The sequence below is a fragment of the Macaca nemestrina genome, chromosome 16 (assembly GCF_043159975.1).
Source record: "Macaca nemestrina isolate mMacNem1 chromosome 16, mMacNem.hap1, whole genome shotgun sequence".
Taxonomy (NCBI): Eukaryota; Metazoa; Chordata; class Mammalia; order Primates; family Cercopithecidae; genus Macaca; species Macaca nemestrina.
The window spans coordinates 101,203,575-101,220,155 of record NC_092140.1 but is presented as its reverse complement, the minus strand read 5'-3'; the positions used below and the strand labels follow the sequence as shown (position 1 = coordinate 101,220,155).

The 16,581-nt window shown below is 37.0% G+C and overlaps 1 protein-coding gene across 9 annotated transcripts in view; it reads left to right on the top strand.

Moving 5' to 3' along the window:
• LOC105490240 (ring finger protein 17) overlaps window positions 1-16,581 on the top strand; it is a 114,326-nt gene that overhangs the window by 30,439 nt on the left and 67,306 nt on the right. For all 9 annotated transcript variants that reach the window (XM_011755664.2, XM_011755665.2, XM_011755663.2 and 6 more), the window contains 8 exons: window positions 188-262; window positions 3,516-3,823; window positions 4,955-5,026; window positions 6,911-7,069; window positions 10,154-10,343; window positions 11,124-11,292; window positions 13,165-13,355; window positions 15,066-15,207. In XM_011755664.2, the coding sequence (XP_011753966.2) occupies window positions 188-262; window positions 3,516-3,823; window positions 4,955-5,026; window positions 6,911-7,069; window positions 10,154-10,343; window positions 11,124-11,292; window positions 13,165-13,355; window positions 15,066-15,207 (1,306 nt within the window). The remainder of the gene's footprint in view (window positions 1-187; window positions 263-3,515; window positions 3,824-4,954; window positions 5,027-6,910; window positions 7,070-10,153; window positions 10,344-11,123; window positions 11,293-13,164; window positions 13,356-15,065; window positions 15,208-16,581) is intronic.

Sequence of the window (16,581 nt, the reverse complement as noted above, 5' to 3'; positions counted from 1 at the left end):
TAAATTGAAATTTTGGGTCACAAATGTTTACCAAGTTAGCAACCAAATTAAGTATAGTCTGTGCTAATTTAGAAAGTTGTTTAAATGTTTCCTTTTCAATTCATTAATGTCAGCAACTGATTTTTGTTTAGAGAACTTAGTAAATTTGTATTAGGACATTTATGTATATGTTAATGTTTTATTATAGGTTGAGTGTGAATTGTAGTGAGATCATCTGTATGTTCAACAATATGGGAAAGATTGAATTTGGGGACTCAGCAAAGTAAGTATAAGCATGGTAACATGCCATTAATGTCTGATAGTACCTACATTATCTAAGAGACAAAAATTGATGTTTAGTGTAATTCAAAAGCTGAAAAATAAAGGACAAAATAGTTCCTATAGTTAAATTCTATGTATAATATTTTTTAAAAGGCCAAGAAGGTATCAGTATTCAGCAATATACATGTCAAAGTTATCTTTGAGATTGATTTAGTCAGCAAGCACTGAACACTGCTAGGCACTAACTAACACCCTAGATACTGAGATAAATGTCAAAGAAATTACAATAAGTAGAGGAAGAAGGACATGTAAACAATAAAATGCATAATTGCTAGGGTAGTATATGCAGAATTTACTTGAGGTGCAAAGCAAAGGAATGATCAGTTCTTCCTGGGGTAACAGGACTTGGAAAGGTATTTTCTTTTCCCATATCTATTAAAATTAAGTAGCAAGTAGAAAGGAGGAGAAAAAGGAAGTAGGCATCTTATGGGCAGTGAATATATGGGCAGTGAAATAGCATGCTAGGTTCAGGGAATGGTGTATATAATTCCATTCTCTATGCCCCCAAGGATACATAGATTCTAAGTCCTAAAGACTTTGTATGCTGTCTAATGATGTTTGAACCTTATGATCCATGCTGTCCAATGTGGTGGCTATTTAAATTTAAACATAAATTAATTAAAACGAAATAGAATTAAAATCCAGTTCCTCAGTTCCATTAGCCCACATTTCAAGTGCTCAGTAGCCACATATCGTTGGTGACTACCTGTCTTATTCTATTTGTGCTACTATAACAAAGTTTAAAAAGAACAGATGTTGTTTATTATTCTGTAATTTATAAAGAACAGGTGTTTATTTGCTTGCAGTCCTGGCGGCTGAGAAGCCCAAGATCAGAGTGCTGGCAGCTTTGGTTTTGGTGAGGGCTCTGATCTCTGCTTTAAGAGAGATCAGAATGCTGTGCCCGCACGTGGCAGAAAGCATGGAAGAGGGAAAAGGGACAAATAACTGTCCTCCCACGGTGGAAGAGCAGAAGAGCGAAGAAGGGCCTAAGCTAGTTCTGTCCAGACTTGTTGTAAAGCACAAATCCATTCCTGAGGGCACAGCCCTCATTACTTGATTATTAATTTCCCCAAAGGCCCCACCTCTTAATATCACCACAATGGGAATTAAGTTTCAACATGAATTTTGAAACATTTGGACCAAAGCACTGCTATATTAGACAATGCGGCCTCTTTCCATTATCACTAAAAGTTCTGTTGTACAGTAGAGTTCTAGGCAGTAGAAAGCCACTAAAAGGTTTTAAGCATGAAAGTAAAAATAATTAGATTACATTTTTTAAGGATAATTCTGGTGGCCATTTGGGGGATTATTTGGGGTAAGAGGATGTTAGTGAAGGCTGAAGGATCACTTAGGCCATCATATCGGTAGACTCAGCAAATCATGAGAACTAAAACTTAGCTAATAGTACTGGATAGGGACTGAGAATAGATATGACAAATGCAAAATAGGGAAAATTAATAAAACTTAGTAATGTTTGAATGTGAGGCATGAGGAAAAGGGAAGCATCATCAATGGTTTGTTTACAGGGCTCGCTTTGGTGACTAAGTCGGTGGATTGTGGTATTATTCATCAAGATTAGGAATACAGGAAGAAAAGTAAGTTGGGAGGGGGAAGATAGTATGTTGAGTACTTACTGTTTACCAGCTTTCTGGGGAGAAATATGTACAGCTTAATTGTATATGAATGCTGAAACTTAGGAGAACTTGGACTTGATTCTGTCTGGGTTTAGGGGTAATCAGAATATAGATGTAGAAACCCCCCATAAAGAAGTAAGTTGGTTCATTGTAGGTGGATTGTTTCCAATGGAAATGGTCTCCCGAGAGAAGCGTCACATTTGTTACCTTAGGGAACAAATTAGTCTGGCTCACAGTATTACCATTTCAGAAGCACATAGGATGATGTATACTCTAAGCCAGGTAAATTCATACAAGCCGAGGTCACAGAACTGATGTGTAGTCAAAATGCCAGTTCGTTAACTTAATGGGTAAATACAATTGTAAACAGGGACTAGAACTGAGGAGCTAACTTGTCAGAAGTTACTTTTTTTGTAATCATTTTTGATTAAAGGGAATAAAATTAATCAAATAGCTTAATAGAATTAGGCTGAGATAGCTGATGAGATTCCTCTCCATCAGAGGGAAGACTTTGCCAGAGGAAGTGGAATACCAGTCCTTCGGCTCAGTCATATTTCTCCATGCTTGGGAGAGCCCTGCCCCAGATTTACTTTTATAACTTGACTTTATGCTTACATGGATAATCAACAACCTTTGCAATCAATATGTTCTTCTTGACATTTTTACAACTTGAATATGGTTACAATCAAGCATTTCTAAGACACTAAAAACTACTCTGCCTCTTTAAGAATCTGTACTGATCTTCTGCTTTACATTTAACTCTGAGAGCTGCCTTTTAAATTCTTTCTTAGTTTTTAGGGAAAGTATTACTGTAACCTGCATGTACTGATTACAAATGATAGTTAAACTATGGGTTTGCACAGTAAGAGCAGGTATTCAAACAGGTCAAGGACAGTACCCTGGAAAGATACTAAAATTTAAAGCAGGGAAAGGGTAATCTGTAAAAGAACTTGAGACAGAGCAGACAGAAGTTGAAGGGGAACAGAAGTGGTGTCGTACAAGTCAAAGCAGAGGTTTATGACACTGGAGCTGATTAATAATGTTGAATGTCTCAGGTCTAATAAAAGTTATGAAAAGAGATATTTAGATTGCAAGGTTGTGTACATATATATGACTCTCAGGTATTTGGACTTCAACATATATCAATTTTACTTAGTTAAATGTATGTCCTCTGTTGGAAGAGGCAGATAAACATGTATCATTGCTAAGCCCAACTGGCTTTGTTGGTTGTTATTTCCACAGTGCCTTGTTAAACAGTGATCTGTGAATAAGCTAAATCCATCATGGAATAGCTAAAATATAAACTTCATGAAACCCAATCTTATCTCATTGTAAAATTTCTATACTTGTAGATTTGATAGCCTAAAAACCATCTGGGTATGTGGAGAAAATAGAAAAATATGGAGTAGAATGGATAAATAACTGGCAGTGGGTTAGTGGCTATTGAATAATCATGCCCAAAAGATTCAGATTAATGGCCATGGTGGAAGTTTCTAGTGACTTATGGTTGTACCATATACCTCTGTATTCATAAGCTTATGTCTCTGCATTTTTAAACAGATGTTATCCCCAAGAAAATGAAATTAGACAGAATATTCAAAAGAAATATAATAACAAAAAGGGACTTTCTTGTTATGATACATACCCACCACTAGAAAAGAAAAAGGTTGACATGTCTGTCATAACCAATGAAGCACCACCACCTCCTTTGCAACCTGAGACAAATGATGTACATTTAGAAGCAAAAATCTTCCAGCCACAGAAAGACGTTGTTGCAACAGCATCCTCTAAAACCATTGCTGTGTTACCTCAGATGGGATCTAGCCCTGATGTGATAATTGAAGAAATTATTGAAGATAACATGGAAAGTAAGTAAAAATGCAAAAGCAGGAGGGAAACATCTTGTATCTGTAATTAGACACAGTTGGTACCTTTTTCGACCATGCATTTAACGAAACATAATTGCTGTTATAATCTTTTTTTTCTCTTTTTTTTTTTTTTTTGAAATGGAGTCTCACTCTGTTGCCCAGGCTGGAGTACAGTGACTGGATCTCGGCTCACTGCAAGCTCCGCCTCCCGGGTTCACGCCATTCTCCTGCCTCAGCCTCCCGAGTAGCTGGGACTACAGGTGCCCGCTGCCTCGCCCGGCTAGTTTTTTGTATTTTTTAGTAGAGACGGGGTTTCACCGTGTTAACCAGGATGGTCTCGATCTCCTGACCTCGTGATCCGCCCGTCTCGGCCTCCCAAAGTGCTGGGATTACAGGCTTGAGCCACCGCGCCCGGCCTGTTATAATCTTATTCCTCATTATGAGTTAAAACCTGTTCATTCCATGCCCCTCCCCTCACATTTTCCAGAGCTGGATAATTTTTATTTTTGATGCAGTAATATAGCTAACCTCTGAGGTATAAATTAATATCTGGTTTAATTAGGGTATTTTGAGATTTTTTAGTGTTCTCACATACAAGCCTTGTATAAAAGATATAAATAAATGAGAGAGATGTGATTTGTGGACATAGTCTTATTACTTTCTTTGAATTAAGAACATCTTCAATCTTTGTTATGAGATTTAATATAAACTATCATGATTGTAATGTTGTCTATTTTATAACATTTAAATATATCACAGTTGTATTTAATTACATTTCCCATGTCAGTATTCTTTCCATTAACATGGAGTGAGATACTCTACTATGTAGTTTTATACTGATAGTCTCCTTTAAGACCATTTTTCAAGATCAGCTTTTATTTTCCCCTACCTGTTGTGTATTTTATTGGTTGACTCTCCAGAATTACATTTTTAAAAACACACTTCTTTCCACTGTATTATCATTGTTGTCTCAATTACTTAAGATACCTGTAATAACTTTATTCACTGATACAATGGGTGTTGCCATTCCAGTATTTTGCCAGTTTCAGTACAGGTTTTTAAAAACTAGCATGTCATTGTTAACATTAACATAGTTAGTACAAGTTGTCTTTATTTCTTATTTTGATGAAGCATGCAGCACCGATGATCTTGGGGAGACACCTAGATATCCAAAAAAGCCGCTTCCTTTTGGATCAAAAGCAGGTACTGTAACAACTGTCTGAGCTTGATGTAGTGGAGTTTACTGTATGTGTAGTAACTCTTACCTCGTGTGAGGTAGTAAGTAAAGTGAATTTCACTGATAACTAAAACATATTACTTTCTAATGTTAAAAGTTTTAATTCTGGGGCCAGACACCATGGCTCACACCTGTAATCGCAGCACTTTGGGAGGCCGAGGCGGGTGGATCATTTGAGCTTAGGAGTTCGAAACCAGCCTGGACAACATGGTGAACCCTGTCTCTACAAAGAAATACAAAAACATAAGTGGGTGTGGTGGTGCGCAGCTGTGGTCTCAGCTATTCAGGAGGCTGAGGTAGGAGGATCACTTGAGCCTGGGAGGCGGAGGTTGCAATGAGCTGAGGTCACACCACTGCACTCCACCCTGGGTAACAGATTGAGACCTCATCTCGAATGAATGAATGAATAAATGAATGTTTTGACTCTGGCAGAAATATTCCCCCCAACAAAAAAATATTTTTTGAGACAGAGTCTTATTCTGTTTCCCAGGCTGGAATGCAGTGGCATGATCTTGGCTCACTGCAACCTCCTCAGGCTCAAATGATTCTCGTGCCTCAGCCTCCGGAGTAGCTGGGATTATAGGCATGCACCACCACGCTCAGCTAATTTTTGTATTTTTAGTAGAGATGGAGTTTCACCATGTCGGCTAGGCTGGTCTCAAACTCCTGTCCTCAAACGATCCTCCCTCCTTGGCCTTCCAAAGTGCTAGGGTTATAAGCGTGAGCCATCGTGCCCAGCTAGGAATATTTCCAAAATTTATGCTTCTCTCAGATATCACCCCAGTTGTATGTATTTGTCTTTTTACCTCACCCTAAATATGGGCATTATTCTTTATATTTTCTATTGGATAGTTAAAATGATGCATTTGTTCAGTTTCTGTCATCTGTCTATACTTGGCTATATTCATTTCTACTCCTCCTAGTCTTTGTTTTTTAAACAGTTTTACCATGTAAACATTTACCTCATTCAAAAATTAAATATATATTAAAATATTATGTGAAACTTCCCCCCATCCTACTCCCATTCTATTCAGTGTCTCCATCTCTTCCAGATTTTCCTTATGCATTTACAAATAAACACACACAAATTATTTTTCCAACCTTCTCTCTCCCTCTCTCTCTGTATGTGGACAGCGGGGGTTCTTTTTTATACACAAAACGCAGCATACCACTGTTTTGTTTTTTGCATTCCTTCCTTAACATTATACTTTGGAGATCTTTTCATATTAGTGAAGACACTTGGCTTAAGAAAATTTTCTGACTGTCTTTACCTCTACTTGCCCCACCGAAAAGCCCGCACGTTCCCCTAAATGCTGCTTAGTGCTTCGGCTTTGCCTAAACATTTTTTCACATCTGATTTATAAGACTAACCTGATTTATAAGACTTGGGAGTCAGAGTGGCTATGAGCTGTATTGGTTCTATAGGTAGGGTATAGATGGAAGTGGCTTTTATAGGCTATCCTAGAAACCTAATCATTATCAGTAGGGGTTCTGAGTTCCAAATATGTTCATAAATAAACTGAACTTTTGTAATACAGTAGAGTTACAGCATATACGCAGACTTTAGAATCTTAACTATTACATGGACTATGATTCCACTTATTTAGCATATTTTGCAAGTAATATGAAGTATTTATAGTTCAGGTTACTAAAGAATTCATTGTTGAAAGTGATCCATTTGTTTTATCAATCATTTAGTGCTTGGACTACTTCCTGGGGCCTACGTGCAGTATTCCCAGAGTTCACAATGCCATAAGACACTCTTTTAGAGGCTATTAGCAGTTGTTCAGCTTTTGTGAATTATTTTCTAACTCATGATTTATTAACGTGGTTTAAACATTTTTATCCAGGTTCCGCAGAGCTAGTTTTTGTAAGCCATGTAATAGATCCTTGCCATTTCTACATTCGGAAGTATTCACAAATCAAAGACGCAAAAGTACTGGAGAAGAAGGTGAATGAATTTTGCAATAGGAGTTCACACCTTGATCCTTCAGACATTTTGGAACTAGGTAATGAAATATTAGTCCAAGTTAAAATATCAAATTTATTTAAATATTATAATAACTTGGCCAACCCACATAAGACTTGTTATAATATAGATTTTTACTCTTAAGTTCATTTGTTAGTAAGCATAAAAGTTTTAGGAGTATTTAACATAAATTATTTAGGCAAATTAGCTAAGGATTAAGATGGAATGTTGGCATATTTTTAGAGTGAAATATGTACAGAAACTCCATTACATATTAGGGCGAATTGCTTTTAAAACTACAAAACCTGTAACAGGTTATGTAGCCTGTCCCCTTGTCTCCATGAAGAACTGTGCCTCTAAGATGATTCTTTTTGTGTAACTCCAGTCTCTTGCTCGCCGTTGTGAGTGTTGGGGCTAGCATTGAGCACCTGAGATTCAGGAGACCCGTGGCACCCATTCCCAGTGCCCTACAGAGACTAATAGCAAATTCAGTCAGTCTTTTAATTGTGAGGACATGTGAATTTGCCATGCTTCAGGCTTTTGTTACGAGTATTTTTCTCATAACGTTGTTGACTGAATTTGATTGTACCTTAAAATATGATGAAGCTATGATTCGTTTGTATTAATAGAGTATTTTTCTCATTATGTTAATAGCAGTCAATACCTATGTGTAACTAATACTGAAAGTGTTTTATCTGTCTAGTCTTGATTGATAAGTTGTTTAAAAGTGTGATTCACTCTCAGCTCATCTGTATAGCCTTTCAGGATATCGGAAGAGTAGGATCATCAGATACTTTGACAAAAATGAATAGTAATTCTAAAACTTAAAAAATAACATTTATTTTATGCCATGTGAGCTAGGAATATTAGGTTGTTAGTATCTAAGTGGAGGAAAGTGTAGTACTGAATTTAATTTTTGTGGTTGCAGATAATATGTCTAAAACGTAATACATGCCAAAAATAACTCAGCTTATTTTCAGAAAATGTTCTAAGAAAGCCAAAAGGCTGTGCTTTAAGTTGTTAATGATAATTATGTTGGCAAGGTAAATATAGCTGATTAAAACACTCATATTTTGAGAAATTAGTGATAAGGAAAGAAACGTGAATTGTTGATTTAGGAAAGGAGAGTATCCTCTTGTTCCCTTTTCCTGCCTCTGTACTTCATTATGAAGAACAATAAATGGCTTCAGCAGACTTTTATCCATTGAAAGAAAGAATAGTTTTATAAATATATACAGCAGGTCTTCAAATAACATCTCATTATAATTTTGATGAGAAAAAATCAGTTCCTGGTTTGGGCAAATGTCTGTGTTGAGTTTGCACATTCTGCCTGTGTCTGTGTGGGTTTTTTCAGGTACTGTGGTTTCCTTGCACATCCTAAAGATGCACACATTAGGTTAATTGATGTGTCTACATTGTTCCAGTCTGAGTGGCGGGTGGGGGGGGTGGAGGGGAGGAGGGAGAGAGAGAGAGTGTGTGTGTGTTTACCCTGCGACGGAATGGTGTTCTGACCAGAATGGGTTCCTACCTTGTGCCCTGAACTGCCTGAATAGGCTTTAGCCACCCTCGACTCTAGAATAAGCGAGTTGGAGAATGAATAAATACATATATATTATCATAAAATTCATAAAGTATTTGATAACTATACAAATGCATGACAATAAATCATGCAGTACAAAAGCGCTCTGTGAATCCACCTTATTTATGATTGTTTTTGAACTGTGACGCCAGGAGGTACTCCTCACAATTCTCACTTTGCAAGCTGTAATTCTTTGAGTTAACCCACTACCACTATGACTGCCATCACTCACTGATTCACCAAAAATTGAATAAATATCTTTCTTGTTCATCTTTCTTAAATGTACGTGTAGCTCACACTTGTTTCAGTATTTAATATTAGAAGTGTTTGGGGTCTTTCTAAGTTGGATGATATTTTTGTGACCAGAAATACATGTGGAAACTTAACTCTTGTTTATATTAATAAGCCTGTGTGGTAAGATTGGTTTTGTTATGCCATTTTGCTTAAAGTCACAGTTTCTAAGAATGTATCAATGACATTAAGTGGGGATTTACTATATTTTAAAACTAAGAATGTTGGTACAGTAGTGTAGCAAAATAAGAGAAGGGTCACTGACAAACTGACGACCAAACGTTTTGGTAGGACTTAAAAGGCTGCCTATAATGTGCTTTTCAACTATTCCTGTTGTTATTAGTGTATACAGAGGAGATTACACAGCATCTCTCTGTATATAATCAGTGATCAGAGTTTACCAGATTATTTCCAAAATATGTCGTTTAAATGGGCTCTAAGACTACCTGAGTTCTCCTGCTACTTCTTCTAAGTAGCCATGTGAGTTGGGCTAGATTAGTTTTTCTTCCTCAGTTTCCTCACTTATATGATGGAAACACTACCTTCGTAGGGCTGTTGTGGGGAGTAAGTGAATTCAGACAAAACAGAACATTTCTGAGCTCATAGTAAGCATTCACCTGTGGGCCTTTTTTTGTTTGTTTGATCTTCTTTTTTCCTGGTTATTAATTTGTAATCCAACTGGTCCCTGCAAAGGTCTTCCTCTACTGCTGAGTCCTTAATTCATCTTCCCTCTTCTCTGAACACCACTGGGTGCCAATTAATTTTGACATTTCACAAGCTGCCTTTCATTGTTTTACTCTCACTCTCCTTTACAAAGAGAAGACAATTGTTTCTTCTCTCATTACGAACTTCAGTATGTGTTTGTCAGTAAGTGTACATGTGTACATGCACAATGACAGATGGTATTGCTTGTAAGTACAGTGTAATTGTGGTAATTTGCTTGTCTCTATTCCTTTCTTGAGCTTCTTGATGGCAAGACAGTCTCATTCATCTTTGTTCTTATTGCTGATGAAGCAGGTCCTCATTAAGTGACTGCTAACTTAGTATTTGGATGTTTATCTCCCTATTTAGCTTGTTTCTGTATAACAGAAACTATCATAATATGCTGTATTATATCTTCATAGCACTTGAACACAGTGGTATATCATCAGTAAATAAATGAATTAAGACTTTCGTGGTAGAACTAACGTGTCTGTAAACTTACTAAATGTCTTTCTTGATAAATGTTGATAATGATTTGTTTCCCTCATTTAGGTGCAAGAATATTTGTCAACAGTATTAAAAATGGAATGTGGTGTCGAGGAACTATCACAGAATTAATTCCAATAGAGGGTAAAAATACCAGAAAACCTTGTAGCCCAACCAGATTATTTGTCCATGAAGTTGCACTAATACAAATATTCATGGTAGATTTTGGAAATTCTGAAGTCCTGATTGTCACAGGGTATGATATTTTATAATATGTATTCTTGGCCTGCTTAGAAACATTTTGGAGGAAGGTGGAGTCAAAGGATAAAGGAAATTAGAGGTAGAGAGAGTAATTTGTCATTCTTAACTTCCAAGACACGTTTTATTATTTTGCTCCACAGTTGTCTTGATACGTAAAATTTTATCATTTACCAGTATTACTAGATGGAGAGCTTAGAAAAGGAATTCCAAACTTAAGTACTCTTCTTATGTCACTTCTAAGCGGGGAGTAATACACAAACTAATTCTTTCAAATAAAATGTTACAGTTAGCTACAGATGATTGAGTTAAATTTTTAATCAGACTTCTGTAATTTCATTAATGTTTTTAAAGTGTCATGCTGTCTAACTCAGTGTCAGTATTTTAAATGGTTTTCTCTGTCTTCTAGGAAAATAATACAAACTGCTATGTTTCTGTAGTAAGGACCAGTATTAACCATAGCATGATCGCTTAGTGGTTATAGCTTTATAAATAAATAGATTTATATGGGGGGAAGTGTCATTATCTCCTGTAAGCTCAGATTGAATGAATATATGAAAGTACAAATGTAGCTGAGATTTCATTCTGTGGAGGAAAACAGTATCTCTGCTTATAGAAGCTGAACTCTATATAGTAAGAAAGTGTGAATTTGGAATATAACTTTCTAAAAAGTGTAACTTAAGAAAAATTATACTTAGAAATGCATACCTTCTGTGGGGGAAAACACATTTAAGTTTGAAACTTTACTTTTAATAAATATTACTTGAATTTCTCCTAGAGTTGTTGATACCCATGTGAGACCGGAACACTCTGCTAAACAACATATTGCACTAAATGATTTATGTCTGATTCTAAGGAAATCTGAACCATATATTGAAGGGCTGCTAAAAGACATCCAGCCGTTAGCACAACCATGCTCATTGAAAGACATTGTTCCACAGAATTCAGTAAGTGAGACTTTATTTTTTCCTTCAGAGGCTATTACAGTTGTAGCTATGTGTTGCCAATTAGATTGCTAAGTATAGCCTCAGGGAACCACTAATCTTGGTAAATACATAGTGCATATTAAACTATTATTTCTAATAGAAAAGGAAATGAACTTCAGTTTCCACAATTGAAAATATTTTTAATGGGAAATTGAGTTGAATAAGCATATATTAACATAATGATTGGTTAAGAATCCAAGCAAACCAGTAATTTTGGAGTCAACTGTCCAGAGAAATAAGTTTGTGGTGTGGTGTGTGTTTCTCTACAGTATTTTCTTATTTCCATTGCCCTTTATTACTCTATTTAATGGCCATATTGCATTCTGCGTTTTGTATTATTTATGAAAATCTATTCTCCAGCAAGACTGTAAACTCTTAAGAGACAGAAATTGTAACAATACATGTTAAGCAGTTCTATTCTTACAAGGTCTGTGAGAGCAGGAGTCTGTCTTTGCTCATCGTTGTATTCCCAGCATTTAGCAGATCACTTGCCACATAGAAGGCATTCAACACATATTTGAAATAACAAATAAGTTAATAAAAAAAGGAAACACAGAAGTAATAGCACTGGTGTTTTCTTTAAAATGGTGTTTTGTTTTTAATTTTCTCTTTTTTAACTTCTTGCATTTTTTACACTGAGTGGATTTTACATTTATAATCATAAAAAGTTCAGAAAGCTATTCTCTTTTTTGTTTTTAAGGAATTTCTGGTTTTGATCATGAATTTACTTTCGATATGGTACTTAAATGTTCAAAGATCAAGATAAAAACTTTTTTGGCTGGGTATGGTGGCCCAAGGCTGTAATTCCAGCACTTTAGGAGGCTGAAGTGGGAGGATTGCTTGGGTTCAGGAGTTTGAGACCAGCCTGGGCAACATGGCGAGACCCTGTCTACCAAAAATACAAAAATTAGCCACGCATGGTGATACACCATGGAGGCTGATGTGGAAGGATCGCTTGAGCTTGGGAGGCAGAGATTGCATGAGCTGAGATTATGCCACTGCGTACCGATCTGGGTGACAGTAAGACCCTGTCTCAAAAGAAAATTTTTTTGCCCAGTGAGTGGATTTTTTTTTTTTAAATCACTTAAGTAGCATAAATCTTATGTATTGCTAGTAATGGAAACTGGATTAACTGATGATGATTGTAAATTTTTAAATATTTTTTAGCCATACCTATATTTTCAAAATTACCTTTTGAATTTTCATCTAAGTGGAAAACAGAATACTTATTTCTTTCATTTTGAGATCTTTGTTTATAACCTTCATATTCCTATCCAAAAGTAAAACTAAATTCTAAAGTAAAACCTCGAGAATATATTTATAAAGTGAAGGTATATGCACATTGTACATTCATAAAGACTGCCCCTAAGTTTGTGGCCCTGGCTGTTTCTTTTTTTCTTTCTTTTCTTTTTTTCTTTTTTTGACATGGGGTCTTGTTCTGTCACCCAGACTGGAGTGCAGTGGCACGATCTGGGCTCACTGCAACCTCTGCCTCTCGGGTTCAAGCAATCCCCTGCCTCAGCCTCCCGAATAGCTGGGATTAAAGGCACCCGCCACCATGCCCGGCTAATTTTTGTATTTTTTGTAGAGACAGGGTTTCACCATCTTGGCCAGGCTGGTCTTGAACTCCTGCCCACCTCGGCCTTGCAAAGTACCGGGATTACAGGCGTGAGCCACCACACCCGGCCTTCCCTGGCTGTTTCTTAATGTCTGTGGTTGGTTCATTTTGCTCACAGTTGCGTCTGTGGTTGGTACAAACCTAAATCCAGAACATTGCAACATTAGAGACACTTATAATTACTAATTACTATGGAATTTTACTTTTTTGCCCAGAATGAAGGCTGGGAAGAGGAAGCTAAAGTGGAATTTTTGAAAATGGTTAATAACAAGGCTGTTTCAATGAAAGTTTTTAGAGAAGAAGATGGTGTGCTTATTGTAGATCTGCAAAAACCACCACCAAATAAAATAAGCAGTGATATGCCTGTGTCTCTTAGAGATGCACTAGTTTTTATGGAACTAGCAAAGTAAGTAACTTATTAAAACTTAAATCTTCTTTGAGATTATAGCTATAAATAAGTAGCAGACTTTGCCTTTAAAAACCATGTCTCTAAAGTAAACCTTAACATACCTGAAGTTAAAAATACTGCTTTTAAACTTTTCTAAGTACAGTTGTTGTCTGTGAAAACTGGATTCAGATCATTGGATTTAAGAAAATAGGCTGGACAGGGCGGCTCCTAACTGTAATTCTAGCTCTGTGGGAGGCCGAGGAGGGAGGATTCCTTGGGGTCATGAGTTTGAGACCAGCCTGGGCAACATAGCTAGACCTCATCTCTACAAAGACATACAGAAAGAAATTAACCAGGCCTGGGGGCCTGCACCTGTAGTCCAGCTTCTCCGGTCAGGAGTGAGGTGGGAGGTTTGTTGAGCCCAGGAGTTTGAGCTGTGCTCTTGTCACTGTACTCCAGGTTGGGTGACAGAGTAAGACCCTGTCTGTAAAGAAAAAAGAAAATTAGAAAAATTAGAGAAATTAAGGTAGCTCAAAATATAAAGTATGTGTAAATAACTAACATCTTTTGAACTCTTGATAACTTTATAAGCAGCTGTATGAGGGTTTCAAGAATTATAGCTTAACTTTTCCTAAATTTTCCTAAATTTTCCAGCCTTTGTAATGAGTTCATGATCACTACCCTATATTTAATGTATGAATCTAGAACAGATGTTTAAAGTTTATTTGTCCATCATTTCTTTTTGTTTGTTTGAGACAGAGTCACCCAGGCTGGAGTGTAGTAGCACAGCCTCAGCTCACTGAAACCTCTGCCTCCCAGGTTCAGGTGATTCTCATGCCTCAGCCTTCCAAGTAACTGGAATTACGGGCACACATCACCACTCCTGGCTAATTTTTGTGTTTTTAGTAGAGACAGGGTTTCACCGTGATGTCCAGGCTGGTCTTGAACTCCTGCCCACCTTGGCCTTCCAAAGTGCTGGGATTACAGGCGTGAGACACAGTGCCCTGCCTGTCCATCATTTCTGATGACTTAAGTAACCATAGAGGTAGTCAAAGATTCTAATTTTTACCCTGGATGATTGGGAATGGAACCCAAGCAGGTTCCATTCTAGAAAAATAAAAGTCGTCTTGGAGCTGGAGGGGGCCACAGAGACCCTTCAGCTGACATCACCAATTGCTACCACAGACCACAGATATCAATGTAACACAAAGAACAGAAGCAGCTTTGAATCTAAGTGTGATGTGAAAGCCCAGCTCTAAAGTTTTGAGACTTGATACCTTTTTAACCTGGTTTGATAATTGAAGACAATACCGAGAAATATTAGAAGAAAGAAATTAGAAGATGAATGCTTTTGGTAAATAAGTCAGTACATGTGCAACTCCTTCCTTTAGATCAAGTCACTGAGAGAAGAGAGATTAAGAAAATGGCTTGGCCAGGTATGGTGGCTTACACCTGTATCCCAGCACTTCGGGAGGCCAAGACAGTAAGATCGCCTGAGCCCAGGAGTTCAGGGTCAACCTGGGCAATGTAGGGAGACCCTGTCCCTACAAAAATTAGCCAGGTGTGGTGGCATGCCCCTGTGGTTCCAGCTACTTGGGAGGCTGAGGTGGGAGGATTGCTTGAGCCTAGAAGGGTAGAGGCTGCAGTGAGCCATGATCACACCACTGCACTCCAGGCTGGGTGACAAGGTGAGACCCTGCTTACGCTTTTCATTATGCTTTTAATTAGGTTTAAGTCACAATCACTAAGAAGTCATTTTGAAAAAAATACTACTTTACACTATCATCCACCTATTTTGCCTAAAGAAATGACAGATGTTTCAGTAACGGTTTGTCATATAAATAGTCCTGGAGATTTCTATCTTCAGTTGGTAAGTATATAATGTGTTTTTAAATGAAGTTTTTAAATTTTAATTAGACGTGTATAACAAGAATGAGTGTCTACTGTTAATTTTAGTTAGAGCAAACATACCACTGTTAATCTTCCGTACATTTAAATTTCTTAGTCGTTGCAACTTCAAACAAGTTCACATGATTATCATAAATTGAAAGAACAGTGAAGGATAATTAATGTATAAATGTTTCTTGCTACCTTCTGAAATCTGGAGACTAGGAAAGCATATAGAGTTAGCAAATAGAAATATAATGATAAAGTTTTTCTAACCTGTACATCTGAAAATTTGGTGATTATTATTAGGTGTTTTCTGAATTTGAACACAAAATAGACACAGATTAAAGGCATTTTGTATTGAACTTTGGATGTGTGACTGATACATGTAGATAGTAACAATAATAGTTCATCCTTATTGATTTCTGGGTGCTTTATATGATTTCACTTATCATAAGGCCCTTAAGACTTTAAGTGAATTAACTAATTAATCTTTGCACAATCCTGTGAGAAAGACACTGTTGTCTCCATGTGAATGTGGGGACCCTAACCACAGAGATGAAGCATCTTGCAACTGTGTGAAGGCTACACAGCTCTGAAAGGGTAGAGCCAGGATTGACCTAGGCTGTGCAGCCTCAGAACCTGTCATCTCAAGCATGTCAGCACCGCATCACACCGTAGTGGCTCCTCAGATGAGTTGTGGAGTCGGCTTATCTAAGTTAGGGTTTGCATTTATTCCTTTTGTTGATTTTTTACAGTGTCTTTTATGGTAAAATATACCTAACATAATTTTATAGTTTTTAATAATTGTTCAGTATACGATTCCAGTGCCATTAAGGACATGAAGTGTTGTGCCTCCATTTCCAGAGCTTTTTATTTATCTCAAACAAAAGCCCTGTACCTATGAAACAATCACCATTTGTTCTCCCCTAGTCCCTGAGGAACTTCTGTTCTACTTTCTGTCTCTGAAATTGCCTATTCTAGGTACCTCCTAAGTGAAATCATATACAGTGTTTCCTTTTGGATCTGGCTTCTTTCACTTCAACTTAATGTTTTCAAGGTTCCTATTATGTAGGATGTATCAGAATTTCATTCATTTATATGGCTGCATGATATTCTATGTATGGATATACTACATTTTGTTTATCCATTGATCTGTTGATGGCCATTTGGATTGTTTCCACCTTTTGGCCTATGTGAATAATGCTGCTATGGACACTGGCATAAAAGTATCCATTTGGGTCTCTGCTTTTAGTTCGTCTGGTATGTATAATATCTAGGAATGTTTGCTGGATTATATGGTAATTTTATGTTTAACTTTTTGGGGAACTGCCAAACTATTTTCCATAGCAGCTGC